Here is a 19,844-nt window from a genome sequence, read left to right as displayed (position 1 = left end):
GACCACGTCCTGGTAATCCGTCTGGCCTTGTGGCCTTGTGAATGTTGACCTGTTTAAAGGTCTTACTCACATTGGCTGCAGAGAGCGTGATCACACAGTCATCCGGAACAGCTGATGCTCTCATGCATGTTTCAGTGTTACTTGCCTCGAGGCGAGCATAGAGGTTATTTAGCTTGTCTGGTAGGCTCATGTCACTGGGCAGCTCTCGGCTGTGCTTCCCTTTGTAGTCTGTAATGGTTTGCAAGCCTTGCCACATCCGACGAGCGTCAGAGACGGTGTAGTACGATTTGATCTTAGTCCTATATTGACGCTTTGCCTGTTTGATGGTTCGTCGGAGGGCATAGCGGGATTTCAAAGCTTCCGGGTTAGAGTCCCGCTCCTTGAATGTGGCCGCTCTACCCTTTAGCTCAGTGCGAATGTTGCCTGTAATCCATGGTTTTCTGGTTGGGGTATGTACGTACAGTCACTGTGGGGGCGACGTCATTGATACACTTATTGATGAAGCCAGTGACTGATGTGGTGTACTCCTCAATGCTATTGGAAGAATCCCAGATTATATTCCAGTCTCTGCTAGCAAAACAGTCCTGTAGAATTTGCTTCACCTGACCACTTTTTTTATAGTCACTTGTGCTTCCTGCTTTCATTTTTGCTTGTAAGCAGGAATAAGGAGTATAGAATTATGGTCAGATTTGCCAAAAGGAGGGCGAGAGAGAGCTTTGTACGCATCTCTGTCTGGAGTAAAGATGGTCTAGAGTTTTTTTCTCCTTTTGGTTGCACATCTAACTTGCTGATAGAAATTAGGTAAACTGATTTAAGTTTCCCTGCAGGATTCTGATGTTTTGTAGTAAAAACTCTTTCCTCACTTATCCACCTCTTCCTCCTACCCCTCCTTTTCTTCCTCCTCCTCCTCCTATTTCTCGTGCTTCTCCTGCTCTCCTGTCTGTCCATAGCTTCTGACGAAGGGCAGCCAGACCACAGAGATGATCCTGAGGAGGAACGGTCTGGGCCAGCTGGGCTTCCATGTGAACTTTGAGGGCATCGTAGCGGAGGTCGAGTCCTACGGGTACGCCTGGCAGGCGGGGCTGCGCCAGGGCAGCAGGCTGGTAGAGATCTGTAAGGTGGCCGTGGCATCGCTGTCCCACGAGCAGATGATCGACCTGCTGAGGACCTCCGTCACTGTCAAGGTGGTCATCATCCCCCCGCACGAGGACTCCACCCCTCGCAGGTACAGCTTATAGACAGCCAATCATCTATCCATCAGCAGATATACCCTCCATCAGTCATATCAGTAGCATGCATTTGGGTACTGGTGCAGCATTGCAGTGTTTTTAGTGCATATTTCTGTTTCCTCTCACAGAGGCTGTTCAGAGCTGTACCACATGCCCCTGGTGGACTATAAGAACCACAAGGAGGGGATGCCCTATGAGTTTAAATTCCCCTTCCGCAGCAACAACAACAACAAGTGGCCCCGCACCTCCTCCAGCCCCCAGAGCCACACCACAGCGGCGCTGGGGGGGACGCTCATCAAGGCCCCGGCTTCAGACTATCAGGACCGGGCCGGAGTCATCCCGCGCAGTGTGTCCAGCGATGGGCGCCCTCTCAACCCCAAAAGGTAAGATAGTCACCCCAGCTATTGATATGATATATAGGAGGGAAGTTGTTCAAGCCTAGTGGTGGATAGTGCTGAGCGATTTGTGATTTTTGAGGTTGGTTCGGTTTCAGTTTGGTTTTTAATAAATGCATTATGTGAGTTCGATACTGTAACAACACAGAATAAAACAGTTGATAGCAGTGACTGCCCATTTCTATCACTTATTAGGCTCTAACCATAATTTATTCACATTACTTTACTTAAATAATGTATTTTGGTTGTTTATACTACACATTTGTTCTAGTATAACAATGTCATTATTATTAAATTAATAAAACCCCAATGAAGGTAGTGACTGCCCATTAGTGCATATCACTTTTTAATAAACCATCCTTTATTCACATTACTTTACTTTAATAAAATATTTAAGTTGTGTATATTACCCTTTTTTTATTTGATGACTTACTATTTAATTCCAAGTCATCTTCTTATCTCTGCTCAGACAGTAGCAGCCAGCCAGCCATCTATCTCTGTGCTCCCCAAAGAGTCATCCTTCAGGCTAGTCTAGCTGGCTAGCTGCCTGTTGTCTGACAACATCACTATTTCAGTAGTTCTTCAAACTAGACAAGGCATACCTTTAAGGCTGCTAAATAACAACTACACTACATGACCAAAAGTATGTGGACACCTGCTTGTCTAACATGTAATTCCAAAATCATGGGAATTAATATGGGGTTGGTCCCACCTTTGCTGCTATAACAGCCTCCACACTTATGGGAAGGCTTTCCTCTAGATGTTGGAACATTGCTGCGGGGACTTGCTTCCATTCAGTTACAGGAGCATTAGTGAGGTCGGGCGCTGATGTTGGGCGGTTAGGCCTGGCTCGCAGTCAGCGTTCCAATTCATCCCAATGGTGTTAGATGTGGTTGAGGTCAGGGCTCTGTGCAGGCCAGTCATGTTCTTCCACCCCAATCTCGACAACCCATTTCCTAATGGACCTCGCTTTGTGCATGGGGCATTGTTATGCTGAGACAGGATGCTGAGACTGTTGCCGCAAAGTTGGAAGTACAGAATTGTCTAGAATGTCATTGTATGCTGTAGCGTTAAGTTTTCCCTTCACTAGAACTAAGGGGCCTAAACCGAACCATGAAAAACAGCCCCAGACCATCTTTCCTCCTCCACCAAAATGTACAGTTGGCACTATGCATTGGGGTAGGTAGCGTTCTGGCATCCGCCAAACCGAGTTTCATCCGTCAGACTGCCAGATGGTGATGCGTGATTCATAACTCCAGAAAACGCGTTTTCACTGCTCCCATGTCCAATGGCGGCGAGCTTTACACCACTCCCGCTGACAGCATTTACAGTCGCCCGGGGCATCTCTAGCAGGGCATACATTTGACTGACTTGTTTGAAAGGTGGCATTCTATGACGGTGCCACATTGAAAGTCACTGAGATTTTCAGTATGGGCCATTCTGCTGCCAATGTTTTCTATGGAGATTGCATGGCTGTGTGCCCGATTTAATACACCTGTCAGCAATGGGTGTGGCTGAAACAGCCGAATCCACAAATTTGAAGGGGTGTCCATATACTTTTGTATAATAGTGTAGCTAACAACCGCTCTCTATCCCGCTCCTGTCTCTATTGCTCTTCTTCTGTCTGTCTGTCTGTCTGTCTGTCTGTCTGTCTGTCTGTCTGTCTGTCTGTCTGTCTGTCTGTCTGTCTGTCTGTCTGTCTGTCTGCCGGACCCACAGGCTTGCACGGCAAGAACCAATGAGAACAGGCAGCTGTAGATGGATGGATTCTAGTCATTGTAGTTCATTACCATGTTTTCTGAGCTTAAAGGAAAGTTCCACCCAAAAACTATCTTTTGGTATTTGTTTCATTCGTCCATTGTTGATATAGTCCCAAAATGTTGTGCATGTCAGCAATCATACCGGAAAATACAGAAATATATCCGGTATGATTGCTCACATGCAAAACATTTTGGGACTATATCAACAATGGACTAATGAAACAAATACCAAAACATTGTTTTCCTTTAACTATGATGAGTTGGACAACATGTCTTAGAGAGAAATCTCTCTAGAGAAATGGCACAAACAAACTACAAAAACAAAATGCAATTCAAATAATGGAACCGACTTCAGTCAATGAGTTATTTAAAAACAGAAAATAAACAGACATTTTGGTTAATCGCTCATCAGTAGTGGTGGAACCTTTCTTTCTGTCATTAAACATATTGAAATAACCTAAATGATAACTCCCTATGTATGTTGGTATGTATCCCTCTCTCAGGTATTCCCCAGGGAATGATAACTATGCCCTGGCCTGTTCAATCATAATGGGCCGCTCTCCACACACCCGCAACTCCCCCACCAGTCTCTCCTACACAGACACCGGGAGTGCAGGCTCCAACCACTGGAGACAGAAGTCCATGCCAGACGGGTGAGAGAACAGTCAGGCCGCAACAAACCTGGGCCAAGCTAAGGCCACATTCAGATCATACCCCGATCATACACAGACCCAAATTCGCTGCAGGGTTTCGCTTTAATTGCTTTATTTCCAGATGTAGTCTGTATTTACTTTAATTACTTCTTTGGGAGTTATCCAACAACAGAAAGGAAATGACTGAAATATAATGATACGTTGTACTAACTGATATGATAAACTACTCTTCTTCAGTAAATGATGCAGCTAGACATGATGCCCTCTTCTTCCATCTCTTCCCCAGGTTTAACAACAATAACCGTCACTCCCCTGAGTCTGCTGAGCGTCAGGGAGTTGGAGAAGGGTCTAACGGGGCTAAGCCTGCTCCCGGATGGCCCCGAGAGGGGGAGGGGGCCAACAGGGGAGCCGATAGAGCCACAACAGGTATGAGGACATGCTTTAGAAAATGCCCATGTCCTGTCTGGTGTTTTGGGTGATGCAGAGGGTGACAGTCAGAGATAGGACCACCTCTCTATGTTACTAATTTTGTTATCTGGTTGTCTCATTCCTCTGTTTGCTCCTGTCCCTCCCAGACCTATCTGTCTCCAAGGCTGCAGTACCTCGTTTCCAGGAGCAGGGGGGGCACCTGTCCCCCAACATTAACATCAAGGTCAGGCAGCAGGCTCAAATATGACCAAATATGTATTTTAAGGTTTAGTGAAGAGGCTGTAGTGGACTTACAGGACCTTGAGCTCTGGCAGATAGACATAGGAATATAGCTAGCTTGGCAATGTATTGTTGTCTATGCCAATGTAGTCGTCTTTATTTACTGTGGTCAAACAACCAGGAAGTGATTTTATGGTCCCTGTCTCTACAGGTGGAAACTTCCTATTCCTCCAGCCAATCAGGCAGTAACACACTGTCCAGTAACGCCTCCAGCTCCGCCCACAGTGATGAGAAGTGGTATGAGATTGGCTCCAGCAGGACGGGGGTGCGGCCTGACTCAGAGCTCAACGGCTACCTGCAGCGGGAGTCCACAGACAGCGGCATCGACGCTACCTCTTACGGGGCCTCAGGGTCCGGGGGCTCCAGGGCCAAAGAGCGGCGGGCCCCAGAGACCTCTCCTTCAGCCCCAGACTCACCCGCCCCCCCAGGGAGCGGCGAGGACCCCGCCCAGAGCCCCCCTGTGTTCCCCTCAGCCCCAGACAGTGGCTCCTACACCCTCAGTGATGCTGCTTCCCATTCCAGGTGTGTGCCTCCCTGTGTTGTGCTACACTAGAGTTCTATTACAGTCAGCTCTTTATGCAGCCAATATTTCCTCTCACGTATCAATGTTTCATTAAGCAGACAGTGATGCATTGTAGTCCATATATATCCCCTATTGTCCCAGATGGAAAACTCCCAAGCCTTGCACTTTGCGCTGAGAGAGGTAGCAAGCTGCAATCTGCTGTGTGTTTGTGTGTGTGTGTGTGTGTGTGTGTGTGTGTGTGTGTGTGTGTGTGTGTGTGAGCTAGTTTCTCACAGAGAGAAAGAGAGCACTTGAAACACTGAGGAATGCTGAATGTGAGAGCTCAACACTGTTAACACTCCAAACCACTGTTCCTTTGAGCGAACAGAGACTTTCCTCCTCTTCTCAGCCTCTCCTCTGTGGCCCTGAAATAACTCCAGCACCACCAGACTAGTGACTTTGTTTTAATGTACACACAGCATGTCTGAGGTGGGAGACGCTCGCTTTCAAGACAAACTGGGGAGAAATATTGTTTGAAATGTTAAAGTAGAAGAAGTCCAAGGACACTGTGACCTATTCATTTCTCTCATTTCAGATGTGGAGGTGTCAGAAAGGTAGTGTGTGGGGAAAAGTAGTGAAAAGTACCAGGTGTTTTTGAAATAGTTTTGAAACTTTTACAAAAATGTGTTCATAGTTGAGTGCACATTACAGAAATGTATATATACCACTGTTCACAAGTTTGGGGTCACTTAGAAATGTCCTTGTTTTTTAAAGAAAAGCTAAGAAAATTGTCCTTTAAAATAACATCAAATTGATCAGAAATACAGTGTAGGCATTGTTAATGTTGTAAATGACTATTGTAGCTGGAAACGGCTGATTTTTTTAATGCAAAATCTACATAGGCGTACAGAGGCCCATTATCAGCAACCATCACTCCTGTGTTCCAATGGCATGTTGTGTTAGCTTATCCAAGTTTATAATTTTAAAAGGCTAATTGATCACTAGAAAACCCGTTTGCAATTATGTTGCACAGCTGAAAGCTGTTGTGCTAATTAAATAAGCAATAAAACTGGCCTTCTTTAGACTAGTTGAGTATCTGGAGCATCAGCATTTGTGGGTTCGATTACAGGCTCAAAATGGCCAGAAACAAAGCACTTTCTTCTGAAACTCGTCAGTCTATTCTTGTTCTGAGAAATGAAGGCTATTCCATGTAAGAAATTGCCAAGAAACTGAAGATCTCATACAACGCTGTGTACTACTCCCTTCACAGAACAGCACAAACTGGCATTAACCAGAATAGAAGGAGGAGTGGGAGGCCCCGGTGCACAACTGAGCAAGAGGTCAAGTACATTAGAGTCTAGTTTGAGAAACAGACGCCTCACAAGTCCTCAACTAGCAGCTTCATGATATAGTACCCGCAAAACTCCAGTCTCAACGTCAACAGTGAAGAGGCTACTCCTGGATGCTGGCCTTCGAGGCAGAGTTACAAAGAAAAAGCCATATCTCAGACTGGCCAATAAAAATAACAGATTAAGATGGGCAAAAGAACACAGACACTGGACAGAGGAACTCTGACTAGAAGGCCAGCTACCGGAGTCGCTTCTTCACTGTTGACTTTGAGACTGGTGTTTTGTGGGTACTATTTAATGAAGCTGACAAAAAAAATGCTTTTCTTTCAAAGTGACCCCAAACTTTTGAACGGTAGTGTTTAATCAAGCAATAAGGCAGAGGGTGAGAGTATAGCCAATATACCATGGCTAAGGACTGTTCTTATGCATGACGCAACACGGAGTGCCTGGATACAGCCCATAGCCATGGTGTATTGGCCATATACCACAAACCCCTGAGGTGCCTTATTGCTATTATAAACTGGTTACAAACCTAATTAGAACAGTAAAAATAAATGTTTTGTCATACCCGTGCTATATGGTCTCATATACCACGGCTTTCAGCCAATAAGCATTTAGGGCTCGAACCACCCAGTTTATAAATATACCAATACTAGTCGTTTGTTTTTCCTCCCAGTACTCTGAGTTCGGGCCACTCAGGCAGTCCCATGGGTCAAGGCTGCAGCCCCAGCTCCTCCCAGGAGGAGTCAGCCCTGACCACCTCCCCTACCTCCCACACTTCCCTTTCCCCTGGAGGCCCCAAGAGCTTCTACCCCCGCCAGGGAGCCACCTCCAAGTTCCTTATCGGCTGGAGGAAGCCTGGAGGCACCATCAACTCTGTGGACTTTGGCAACATACGCAAGTAAGCATGGGGGGAAATAGAGAAGGAATGTTGAACATATGTGTGTTTATTGATAGGTCAATGAGACCATTACACTGTGAGTCTTGTTGTGAAAGAATGTTCTTTCCCCATACAAACAAATCCTACTGTCCTAGATTGTTGATGTTATGGAGGCTTAAGATCTGAGTCAACTGAGAGGAGATGCATTTCCCACCTCAGTCATGGCTCACGTTTGTTTATAAACAAGTGCAACACTCCCACCCTGTGGTTCAACTGAGAACTGCAACATAACACTGCTGGTCTTCACTCTCCGTCTTCCTCAGACGTCACCAGAGTGATGGGTTGCTGGGTGGCAACCCTCAGCTCCGGGCCCAACTCAGGGCCCAATCGCCCCAGCGGGTCAACAAGTCCAACCTGCAGGAAGAACTGAAGAAACTCATCACCCTGGACAGCCCCCCGCCCTCCTCCCACGATCAAAAGGTAGCTGGCAACGCTTTGTCACCATCATCCATTTTACTATGGACGTTATTGTTACATTGATTAGAAATCACATTTGAAATATACAGTACCAGTCAAAAGTTTGGACACACCTATTCACTCATGGGTTTTTCTTTATTTGTACTATTCTCTACATTGTAGAATAATAGTGAAGACATCAAAACTATGAAAGAACACATATGGAATCATGTAGTAACCAAAAAAGTTTCTTCAAAGTAGCCACCTTTTGCTTTGATGCCAACTTTCCACACTCTAGGCATTCTCTCAACCAGCTTCACCTGGAATGCTTTTCCACCAGTCTTGAAGGAGTTCCCGCATATGCTGAGCACATATGGAATCATGTAGTAACCAAAAAAGTGTTAAACAAATCAAAATATATTTTATATTTGAGATTCTTCAAAGTAGCCACCTTTGCCTTGTTGACAGCTTTGCACACTATTGGCATTCTCTCAGCCTGCTTCACCTGGAATGCTTTTCCAACAGTCTTGAAGGAGTTCCTACATATGCTGAGCACTTGCTTTTCCTTCACTCTGTAGTCCAACTCATCCCAAACAATCTCAATTGGGTTGAGGTTGGGTGATTGTGGAGGCCAGGTAATTTGATATAGCACTCCATCACTCTTCTTCTTGGTCAAATAGCCCTTTCACAGCCTGCAGGTGTGTTGGGTCATTGTCCTGTTGAAAAACAAATGATAGACCTACTAAGTGCAAACCAGACGGGATGGTGTATCGCTGCAGAATGCTGTGTTAGCCATGCTGGTTAAGTTTGCCTTGAATTCTAAATAAATTACTGACAATATCACCAGCAAAGCACCCCGATACCATCACACCTCCTACATGCTTCACGTTGGGAACTACACATGTGGAGATCATCCGTTCACCTATTATGCGTCTCACAAAGACACGGCGATTGGATCCCAAAATCTCAAATTTTGATGCATCAGACCAAAGGACATATTTCCACCGCTCTAATGTCCATTGATTGTGTTTCTTGGCCCAAGCAAGTCTCTTCTTATTATTGGTGGCCTTTAGTAGTGGTATATTTTCAGCAATTCGACCATGAAGGCCTGATTCACACAGTCTCCTCTGAACAGTTGATGTTGAGATGTGTCTGTTATTTGAACTCTGTGAAGCATTTATTTGGGCTGCAATTTCTGGTGGTAACTCTAATGAACTTATCCTCTGCAGCAGAGGTATCTCTGGGTCTTCCTTTCCTGTGGCGGTCCTCATAAGAGCCAGTTTCATCATAGCGCTTGATGGTTTTTGTGACTGCACTTGAAGAAAAGTTCTTGACATTTTCCGAATTGACTGACATTCATGTCTTAAAGTAATGAATGATTCTTGTTTCCTTTTGCTTATTTGAGCTGTTCTTGCCATAATATGGACTTGGTCTTTTACCAAATATGGCTATCTTCTGTGTACCCCTCCCCCGGCATTAAGAAGGAAAGAAATTCCACAAATTAACTTTTAACAAGGCACACCTGTTAATTGAAATGCAATTGAAGTGACTACCTATTGAAGCTGGTTGAGAGAATGCCAACAGTGTGCAAAGCTGTCATCAAGGCAAAGGGTGGCTACTTTGAAGTATCTCAAATATAAAATATATTTTGATTTGTTTTCACACTTTTTTGGTTACTACATGATTCCATATGTGTTGTTTCATAGTTTTGATGGCTTCACTAATATTCTACAACGTAGAAAATAATACAAATAAATAAAAACCCTTGAATGAGTAGATGTGTCCAAACGTTTGACTGGTACTGTATATAAAAAATGTATTCCAGAGTAGTTGATGTGAGTATTTGCTTGATGAATCCAAACTCCCTCCCCTGCTTTGCCACGTAAACTGTGCAACATGCTAAAGTCTGAGTGTATAGGTCAATCAGTAGCCTCACAGTGCTCCTCTCTCTCCCCCTCACTCTCTCCAGCCCTCATTCCCTGTCCCCCCACCCAGCCGGCGCTCCCTGCAGAGGACTCTGTCAGATGAGAGCATCTACAGTGGCCAGCGGGAGCCCTCGCACAGTGGGCACAGAGAGACGCCCAACGAGCTGCTCTTCAACTGCTCCACCGTGCCCCGCTCGCCCACCGCCCGCCACGCGCCACCCCGACAACCCTCACATAAGTCTCTGGGTGAGCCTCAGATTATCCTGCAAATTATCCTTGAGTAAAGGGAATGCCATTTCATTCCAATTGAGTTCTATCTCAAACCAGGGGAGCAGGGTTTATCTTAGAAGTGTTATCAGATTAATGCCATAACTCCTCTTGATATTCCCAAACCCGCATGCGGGAGCGTAATCATCGCCTGACAATAATTAGCATAACGCAACGGACATAAATATCCCTAGAAAATATTCCTATTCATGAAAATCTCAAAATAAATATATTGAAACACAGCTTAGCCTTTTGTTAATCACCCTGTCATCTCAGATTTTCAAAATATGCTTTACAGCCAACGCTAGACAAGCATTTGCGAAATAGCTCCGTTTGTTCTTCACGTTTGGCTGAGAAATCGCCCGGAAATTGCGATCACCACAACGCCGAAAAATATTCCAAATTAGCTCCATAATATCGACAGAAACATGGCAAACGTTGTTTATAATCAATCCTCAAGGTGTTTTTCTAATATCTATTCGATAATATATCCGTCGGGACAATTCGTTTTTCGGTAGGACCGATTGGAGTAATGGTTACCTCTGTATTTTACGCGAGAATCTCTCTCGGAGCCACCATGTGACCACTTACGCAATGTGGCCGCCTACGGCTATTCTTCAACAGAAATGCGTAAAACTACGTCAATGCTGTAGACACCATGGGGAATACGTAGAAAGCGTAAGCTCATTGATGGTACATTCACACCTGAATAGGGAGTCATTGGAACGCAGCGCTTTCAAAACCTGGGGCACTTCCGGATTGGATTTTTCTCAGGCTTTCGCCTGCAACATCAGTTCTGTTATACTCACAGACAATATCTTTACAGTTTTGGAAACGTTACACTGTTTTTTATCCAAAGCTGTCAATTATATGCATATTCTAGCATCTTTTCCTGACAAAATATCCCGTTTAAAATGGGCACGTTTTTTTTCCAAAAAATGAAAATACTGCCCCCTAGTACCAAGAGGTTTAACTGTGTTTACCATGATGTGTATATGGAGTATAATTGGTATAATTGGTCATCTTTTTTAGTGCTTTATTTGATGGGAAAGGCTTCTGATATATTGGGGCTTTGTTGTAATCTGCTGTCTCTCCTCCCTCTCTCCTCCCCCCTTTCAGGTGACCTGTGTGAGTTGTCCAGCCAGGACCAGGGGGGCATGAGGCAGCAGCTGGGGGACCCAGGCCTCATACCCCTACCTAACTCTGGAGCTGACCGCGCTCTGGACTGGTCCAACCTGGTAGATGCTGCCAAGGCCTTCGAGGGTAGGCAAAGTAAGCTAGAGATGTATTATCTTTACCAGCAGAGGGCAGTGGCACTCTGTCTCATTGCTTTGTGTTGTCCATATGAGCTGTGACTGAAGCTGTAACTGTTCCCGTTTTTCTCTGGCAGTTCAGAGACTGTTATCTGTAAATGATGAAAGCTCCAGGCCAGAGGTCACAGACACCAGCCCCCAGCAGGCAGAACCCCAGGCTGCCCCAGAGAGACACCCCTCGCCTGGGTAAGATCCATTTACCATGCACGTCCAGATAATTCTGTAGACATAGGTAGGGCCAGGAGTTTATCCTACAACTTGGGCCCAGTTTTTCCCAGCTAGGTCACATGGCCAGGAATTATTCAACTCCTCTGCCTATTATTCAACTCCTCTGCCTAGGCCAATTTGGCCCAGGTCATGCTAGTCTTGTTTTAGTTTAGAATATGGTAGTGAACAGTGTGTCCCCTCCCACAGTGAGAGCCCAGCCTGTCTGATGGGGAAGGTAAGCCAGCTGGAGTCAATGGTGAAGCTGCTGCAGGATGACCTTATTAAGGTGAGACAAGACACTACCAGACCTCTAGCACCCGAGTCTTAGCCTAGCCATCTTGTACTCTCCTCTCTGTGTTATTGATGACTCGCCCTATGTGTGTGTCCAGGAGAAGGATACCAAGGTGTCCCTGCAGGCCCAGATACAGAGCCTGAGAGAGCACAACCAGCGGCTCCACGAGGAGTCCTACAGCGCCTCGGCCAAGCTCAAGAAGTTCACAGAGTGGGTCTTCAACACCATCGACATGAACTGACTCTGTTTATGTGCAGTAGACAGGAGGAGCACCTGAACACACGTGACCACAACACACTCAAACTTAAACTGATTCACACGATGGGTGCTCAGAACAACAGGAGTTGGTCTTTGATTCCTTCTACATTAACTGTGATTCTGCTATTGACATGGACCGATTCACAGTGGATCTAAATGCTATATGATCAACATGAACTGAATCACTTTGGTCTTCAACGGTCCCATCATGAACTGATCTGCCAAGCTTATTATTGTCATGATCATCATAGCCCAGGGAAGTTAATACATCTCTGTCAGACATGCAGGGACACTACAGTACAGTGCCAGCAAATCCTAAAGAAAAGATTGCATGCTGTTGATCTCTCAGTCTTTCTCCCTCTCCATCCTCTCTCTCCTCCTATAAAACCTCACTGAGCAGTAAGTGGTTGCGGTATTACACATCCACTGTGTTGAAGAATGATGACAATTCATCATCAACTACAGCTGTTCAACAATTTATTTTGTAAATATATATGAACAGAAATGTTACCACTGGAAAAAAAACGGATATCGTTTTGCCACTTCCCCATGTCTCTATGGAGTGACCTCATTTCAGGAGAGTAAAATGGGCTTACTGGATGCAGTAGTACCAGATTGTACTATTGGTTTCTGTGTGAAAACAACTGGGCTGTCTGGGTGGACGACTGGAAGGTGAGGGTTACTGTTCAATGAACTTCATAGTGACGATATTAATTCTTCTTTATCTATTTTAATATCCTACCAGAATATTGGTATGGTTCCTTCCTTGCCTGGCTGCGGTTTTGGATCCACAGGGCCACCTTGTGATTATAACATGTCAGATTACATGGCAATACGTACTATACTCGATCCTGGTCCGCAGCGTTTTAGAAGGCCTCTGGTGCCACACGTGATCCTTTTCTACTCTCTGTAGATGAAATCGCTACTGTACGCCATGCCACATAAAGAGGTTATGTAAATCCTGAAATGCCCGTTACGGTCCTCTGTAAGTCTATTAGTGAGTCCAACCTGACCATTGGTCTGCTTAGAAGGGAGCCCTGACACCTGTTAATGGTGCGACTTGGTAGACCCTCCATGTCTACAGTCAGTTGTACTATTAAACCTCCAAGCTTTCCCGTATGTTCTTACACTGTACACCCTGTATATAACAAAGGATTCTGATTGCTCATCATAATTTGCACCTTCATTCATGTTTTACAGCATGTGATGATCTTTCCTTTGAGCTGTGATGTATAAAAATGTTTATATCTATTAAAGATATTTTGTGCAATTTTGTCTTTGTTCAGGGGTCGTTGTGGTGATTGTGTCTTCGTACAGCAGTCATTATAGTGTGGGGCTGCACACCCAAATGCAGATATGGTATGTATGATGTAGCCACAGGACAGGGTTCCGCTTATTCTCCACTAATCCATGTAGATTATTTATAGATGTAGTAGATTATAATCATGGTTAGCTTTTAGTGGCAGTAGTGCATTGATTTCATCCATTCCCCTCCGTATTTATTTGCATAATGAAGCAACTTTTAGTAACTTTTGTTTCTAGAATATGGATTTGAGATCTAATGTTTCATATGAAGTGACAGTACAGAATGTCACCTTTAATTTGAGGGTATTTTGAAATGTATCTGTTCTAGCGTTTAGAAATGAAAGCACTTTATGTATTTAGTCCCCCAGTTGAAGATGTCGTCAGTATTTGCACAAATTCACTTATAGTGTATTAAAGTAGTCAAAAGTAAAGCGTGTGCATTACATTTGGTTTTATGGGCCTAATAATAAAGACTCATTTAACGTTAAAAATGAATGACCTTTTAATGTGGCATGAACACAACCGGTCATGATATTTTCATCTGGTTGTCAAATAAATCACTTCTAAAAGTAGGCTAACTGCATGGTCGTCCACCAAAATAATTCCAGCATCCAAACTGCATTTATTCTGGCGCCATTTGATAAATCTGTTACAAAACAGTGTGCCTAATGATATTTAGCTATGGTCATTGATTAGGTCTATATTGATTAGGTCTATATTAACTAGGTCTATATTGATTAGGTCTATATTAATTAGGTCTATATGAATGAGGTCTATATTGATTTGGTCTATATTAATGAGGTCTATATTGATTATGTCTATATTAATTAGGTCTATATTGGATTGGTCTATATTAATTAGGTCTATATTAATTCGATTTGAGGTTTAAATTGATTATGTCTCTATTGATTTGGTCTATATCGATTAGGTCTATATTAATGAGGTCTATATTGATTAGGTCTATATTAATGAGGTCTATATTGATTAGGTCTATATTAATGAGGTCTATATTGATTAGGACTATATTAATGAGGTCTATATTGATTAGGTCTATATTAATGAGGTCTATATTGATTAGGTCTATATTAATGAGGTCTATATTAATTAGGTCTATATTAATTAGGTCTATATTGGTTAGGTCTATATTAATTAGGTCTATATTGATTAGGTCTATATTGATGAGGTCTATATTGATTATGTCTATATTAATTAGACCTAATTCATTAGGTCTTAGGTCTATATTGATTAGGTCTATATGAATTTGGTCTATATTGATTGTGTCTATATTAATTAGGTGTATATTAATTAGGTATATAATGACTAGGTTTATAATGACTAGGTCTATATTAATTAGGTCTATATTAATTAGGTCTACATTAATTAGGTCTATATTAATTAGGTTTATATTAATTAGGTCTATATTGATTAGGTCTATATTGATTAGGTTTATATTGATTATGTCTATATTAATTACATTTGTATTAATTAGGTTTATATTAATTAGGCCTTAGGTCTATATTGATTAGGTCTATATTGATTATGTCTATATTAATTAGGTCTATATTGATTAGGTCTATATTAATTATGTCTATATTAATTAGGTCTTAGGTCTATATTGATTAGGTCTATATTGATTGGGTCTATTAATTGATACATCTTGCTGACAAATGTACATTTTTTGTAGCCTGAAAAGGTTGGACACCTGAAATTAGGCTGAACCTGTCCCGGGAAAAACGTGATGGCCACGCTAACACACATATGTCAACATACTAGACTAGGCTACAATGTGTATTACCATGAACTTCTAATAGGCATACCGGTAGTGATGTAGTAGTAAAAACAATTGGTGGGTTATCTCTGATTGCCTAACGCTCCCTATACTTTCAATGCATTTTTCTGAAAAAAGTGGGTAAATGGCGTTTACTTGCGTTTACCCTCCGCTAGGCTTACCCCACTGGCAGTAGCCTATCCTCTCAGCGGAGGCAATTCTACACACATGAACATATGCAGAACAGGTAGCCTACATTCACTATAGACCTCATACTTAGTTGAATCAAAGCATGTTTGTTGTCCATAATTCATGAGTTAATGCTTGAAGTCTATACAGACCATGTGATATAAAACACTGCTTTTCTTTCCTTACGTTAATAGCATTTATGACAGTGTTATTTGTCATTACTAAGCATTTAAACAATGGAATTAGAACATTTAACCTAAACCCTGTGTGTATCTTGGAGATCTCTGAAAATGCACTGTAACTGTAAATAACTCTGCCTACGTAACATTTCATTATGTTCTGCCGTGACAACAGTCCTCAAATCCAAAATAATGTAGTCCTATGCCGAATGCTTCTCACAGAAATAGTCAAATATAGGCCTACTGTCATTAATGTACTTGTTGGATGGATTGGATGCACGTTGGTGTCTAGTTGTCTAGTGATATTGTTGACCGTCATCAGCTGATCCAGGAAATAAAGCAAATATTGATAGAAAATAATAAAGGTAAATAAATGGTCTAGTACTTCTGGCCACGGACGGCACGGAGAACACCAGCACCCGTGTGCACCTGAAAAACAAAGCAATGATCGCTCTAAACAGCTGACCGACAAGAAGTAAACAATGGTAAATCAACGGATAAATCTAACGCTTTGGGATAAAGGCTATTTTAATCAAGGACGCATGGCAAACAAATGGAGGAAGTACAAGATGAAATGAATTCTCAAATAAGCACAGCTGAGGCAGACATTCAGCCCTACTGAGTGGTGTAGTCTTAGATACGACCAAATAAATGGTGTAAACCATGACAGAGAGGTGGGGGTGTTCATTTCATTTGGAAGCTTTTATTTTCATATTTACCACTGTAAAACAGCTACCACTATATTTTAAACAAATAGAAGAATGGTTAAATTAGCATTATATATATATATTTTTTTTGGGGGGGGTTAAAGTGAACCTTTATTTAACGAGGCAAGTCAGTTAAGAACAAATTGTTATTTACAATGACGGCTTACCCCGGCCAAACCCGCCGCTCTATGGGACTCCCAATCACGGCCGGATGTGATGCAGCCTGGATTCAAACCAGGGACTGCAGTGACGCCTCTTGCACTGAAATGCAGTGCCTTAGACCGATGCGCTACTCGGGACCCCCCAATATTGTACCTTTGTTGCATTAAGGGGAGCTAACGTCTCATTCAGGGGAGCTGAGCTCTCATTCCCCCGTAATTCGTACCCTGCTTGCCAGTCCAGTGGCAGCCTCAGAAGGTGGGCGGTAGCATGTGTTATTTTGTAATTAATAGTGAGCTGCTGTTTTTCCACTGACAGACCATTACACAACAGCCTAACTGAGGCTACAGCATGTCGCACCCAGCCAGATCCACCATGAGAGAGGGAGAGAGAGGAGGGGGTTTTAGGTGATGTCTTCGCATTGAAGGAGTTTTATACTGGGAGGTTATTTGTTGATATAGTTGTAATATTGCTGACCCTGCAGCTGTCTTGAACCAGGTCTTTCTTGCAAAAAACTTGGATAAATGAAGATTAAATAGAAAAATCAAAAGCTTAAAGGACCATGTTTTCCCAAGTATGTTTTCCCTGCTGAGTTCAGAGTTGCTGACTTCTCCAGATGTTCTCTCTAGGTCCTAGGACATGATTTAGAACATATGCATGCTGTGGTGTACATAGATAAGAACCTGTCCCAGTTTACTGATCCAGTTGAATAATGCAGTGAGTCCAGAGAGGAGCAGAGGTGATGGGGGATGTCAGATGTGGTGATCTCGTGGTTAATATATCAACAGGGAAGAACTGTGGCGAATGTCTCCTCAATAATTCAGCATGAATGTAGATGAAGCCTGGCTCCTTTAAAGCTGATTAGAATGAGACCTCCTTCTCTGCTTGTTAATGATGCAGAGCCTAGATTGTCTTAATGGTACATTTGGCTGATGTAAGTGGGAGATGTTACAGTAACAGCTTTGCAGGTCACGGACATAATGCAATACTGTACGCTGTGGGGCGTGGGGGATTATCATATCGCCATATTACTGTGGTTTATGTTTTACTGTAAGCACCAAGAAAGGGTATTGTTAATACATCTCAGCCATAATGGGGGAGGGTAGTAATAGTATATGGTTAACAGTACTATATGAGAAGGTTCAATGGAAGCACTCTGGGGTTACTTTTCTTTGTACATTTATAATAGACGTGACACACATAGTCTGACATCTGACTTTCCTATTCAGCTCTGACTGGTTTGCTTGTGTTTCTGTGAGCTTGTTTTTTACACAATTCGATGTTGAATGATGATTTGCATCCAAAGTAGAAATGCTCCCTTTGACGCAGTTCATCTGATAGAAGCAGAAAGTAAGCTGCATGTTTCTGAGGTGTCCTTGGTTTCAGTCGCAGCATGTGGGCTGCTCGGCTACAAGAGAAGGTGTTACAGAGGAATGACAGGGAAGGAATTAGAGTAGACAAACAGGATATATGCCGCAATACAGGCCACTGTGCTCTGTTTGAGTTTATATATGTAGACGGTTAACTGGTTCTGTGAAAAGTCTTTGTGTGTGTGTGTATGCATGTGCACGTGTGTGTGTGTGCGTGTGCACGTGTGTGTGTGTGTGTGTGTGTGAGTGAGTGTGTTTGTATGTATTCATAAATTGGCCAGGCAAAGATTTTCTGGGAGAATATTCATTGGGGGAATTTGGATCTCGTTTATAAGAGAAAAAAAAGCTTCCGCCATTTTGGTTGGCCATTTAAGCTTGGATGTTCCTAGAGTGTTAAAGAGAGAGGAGAAGACAGTGAGAGAGAGAGAGCGGGAGGGCAAGGGAAAGAGATTATCGTCTCTTGCCATCCTGGAACAAGCACATTTTTAGTTGGAATATGTTTCTATAGCATGTTGATGAGAATTACAGAATAACTACAGTACAGTTTGTCAGTTCATTAAGTGGGTGCAGTCTTAGATATGACCATTTAAAACCCAGTAGCCTTCGACTTGCACATTCATTTATTTATGTGCAGCCTGTAGAATATGGGCTTTCAATTAAATGTTAATGAAACCGTGGATTAACAAGCTACACATTTAATCATCTCTCCATTATTTCAAATTCATCCTGTACCATCAAAGTGTAACTTGGCCTTCATTATGATTTCATGGTCCTCTTAATGGAATGATTCTTATTTTCAGCATCAGTGGCCTCAAAGACTAGATGTAATATAGTAAATTTAAATCTGTGACACTCAAATTAGTATGATATGGTATGGTTACATAAGACAGAAGATTACTTTAAAAAAATGAAAGGTGTGAGGTTGCTCAGGGTTGATGAGTAGGCGTTTAACGCGAACGTCTAGCAACCCAAACGTTGCGTGTTTTAATCACATCACGGACAACTTTAGCATTTTAGCTAATTAGCAACTTTACAACTACTTTTGAGCTACTTTGCAACTACTTAGCATGTTAGCTAACCTTTCCCCTAACTCTAACCTTAACCCCTAACTCCTAACCCTAACTTTAAACCTAACATAAACCCCTAACCCTAGCCCTAACCTTAATCCTAAATCCTAGCCTAGCTAACATAAGCCACCTAGCCACCTATTATATGAATTGTAATTTGTAACATATCATACGAAATGGATGATGGACATCCACAAATGAATACATACCATACAAAACGTAACATATTATAAAACAGATTTACATTTACTATGTTACGTCTACCCCTGAGTCCAGGTTCTGTGTACAGCTCTCTCTGCCCTGCTTTCCTGCTCTGCTACCCAGCATCCAAAGCTCTCCATCTCATCTCCTCTCTTCCAACCCATCTCTCACTCACCCTTTCTCTGCGCTATCTGTCTTTCGCTCCTCCCTCTTTTTTTCTCTTTATCTTCTCTCTAATTCCCGTTTACCTCCCCCTTTCCCAACTCAATCTGCCTCTCGCTCTCTCTCCCTCACACACACAGACAGACAGAAACACACACAGACATACAGACAGACAGAGAGGAGCGGGGAGCGCACATGTGAGTCGAGGACCTCCCTAACCGCTCAGCTCCACTCCGTACTCCATCCCATGGCAGACAGAAAACTGGAGAAGAGGAGGAATAGAGGAATACTGCAGTGACCAACCAGCTGCTCTCTCTATCGCTGCTCCACTGCTTTCATCCTTTCTTTTTCAAATTATTTCTCCCCCCGTGCCAATTATACCATGAACCTGCCTGCTGCTTGTTCCTAAGGACAGCAAAACAGGGAGCAGTGGACAAGGTATTCTTTTGTTGCTAAGGTAATGAATGCTTCATTAGTTGGGAGATATCAGGAGCATTGTATTGGCTGGCTGGTGTGAGTGAGGAGGATTGGCTGTGGATGATC

The 19,844-nt window shown here is 43.0% G+C and overlaps 2 protein-coding genes across 5 annotated transcripts in view; both read left to right on the top strand.

The window, feature by feature from the left end:
- Nucleotides 1-13,464, top strand: part of LOC112261807 (signal-induced proliferation-associated 1-like protein 1) — a 65,209-nt gene extending 51,745 nt beyond the window's left edge. Inside the window, exons 9-21 of one of the 2 annotated variants that reach the window (XM_024437425.2) lie at nucleotides 951-1,225; nucleotides 1,358-1,612; nucleotides 3,888-4,037; nucleotides 4,324-4,463; nucleotides 4,613-4,689; nucleotides 4,897-5,267; nucleotides 7,273-7,497; nucleotides 7,800-7,956; nucleotides 9,902-10,103; nucleotides 11,244-11,387; nucleotides 11,515-11,623; nucleotides 11,852-11,930; nucleotides 12,034-13,464. In XM_024437425.2, coding sequence (XP_024293193.1) covers nucleotides 951-1,225; nucleotides 1,358-1,612; nucleotides 3,888-4,037; nucleotides 4,324-4,463; nucleotides 4,613-4,689; nucleotides 4,897-5,267; nucleotides 7,273-7,497; nucleotides 7,800-7,956; nucleotides 9,902-10,103; nucleotides 11,244-11,387; nucleotides 11,515-11,623; nucleotides 11,852-11,930; nucleotides 12,034-12,177 — 2,328 coding nt within the window. In that variant the 3' untranslated portion in view covers nucleotides 12,178-13,464. Of the gene's footprint in view, nucleotides 1-950; nucleotides 1,226-1,357; nucleotides 1,613-3,887; nucleotides 4,038-4,323; nucleotides 4,464-4,612; nucleotides 4,690-4,896; nucleotides 5,268-7,272; nucleotides 7,498-7,799; nucleotides 7,957-9,901; nucleotides 10,104-11,243; nucleotides 11,397-11,514; nucleotides 11,624-11,851; nucleotides 11,931-12,033 lie in introns of both variants that reach the window. The other variant, XM_024437423.2, reaches the window with a different exon arrangement.
- A 5,823-nt stretch (nucleotides 13,465-19,287) lies between these two features.
- Nucleotides 19,288-19,844, top strand: part of LOC112261806 (regulator of G-protein signaling 6) — a 68,651-nt gene continuing 68,094 nt past the window's right edge. For all 3 annotated transcript variants that reach the window (XR_006084567.1, XM_042330033.1, XM_024437421.2), the window contains exon 1: nucleotides 19,288-19,758. The gene's annotated coding sequence lies outside the window, so the exon portion shown is untranslated. The remainder of the gene's footprint in view (nucleotides 19,759-19,844) is intronic.

This window comes from Oncorhynchus tshawytscha, linkage group LG11 (genome assembly GCF_018296145.1).
Source record: "Oncorhynchus tshawytscha isolate Ot180627B linkage group LG11, Otsh_v2.0, whole genome shotgun sequence".
Taxonomy (NCBI): Eukaryota; Metazoa; Chordata; class Actinopteri; order Salmoniformes; family Salmonidae; genus Oncorhynchus; species Oncorhynchus tshawytscha.
The sequence above is the reverse complement of the archived record's forward strand: the minus strand, read 5'-3'. Positions and strand labels throughout refer to the sequence as shown.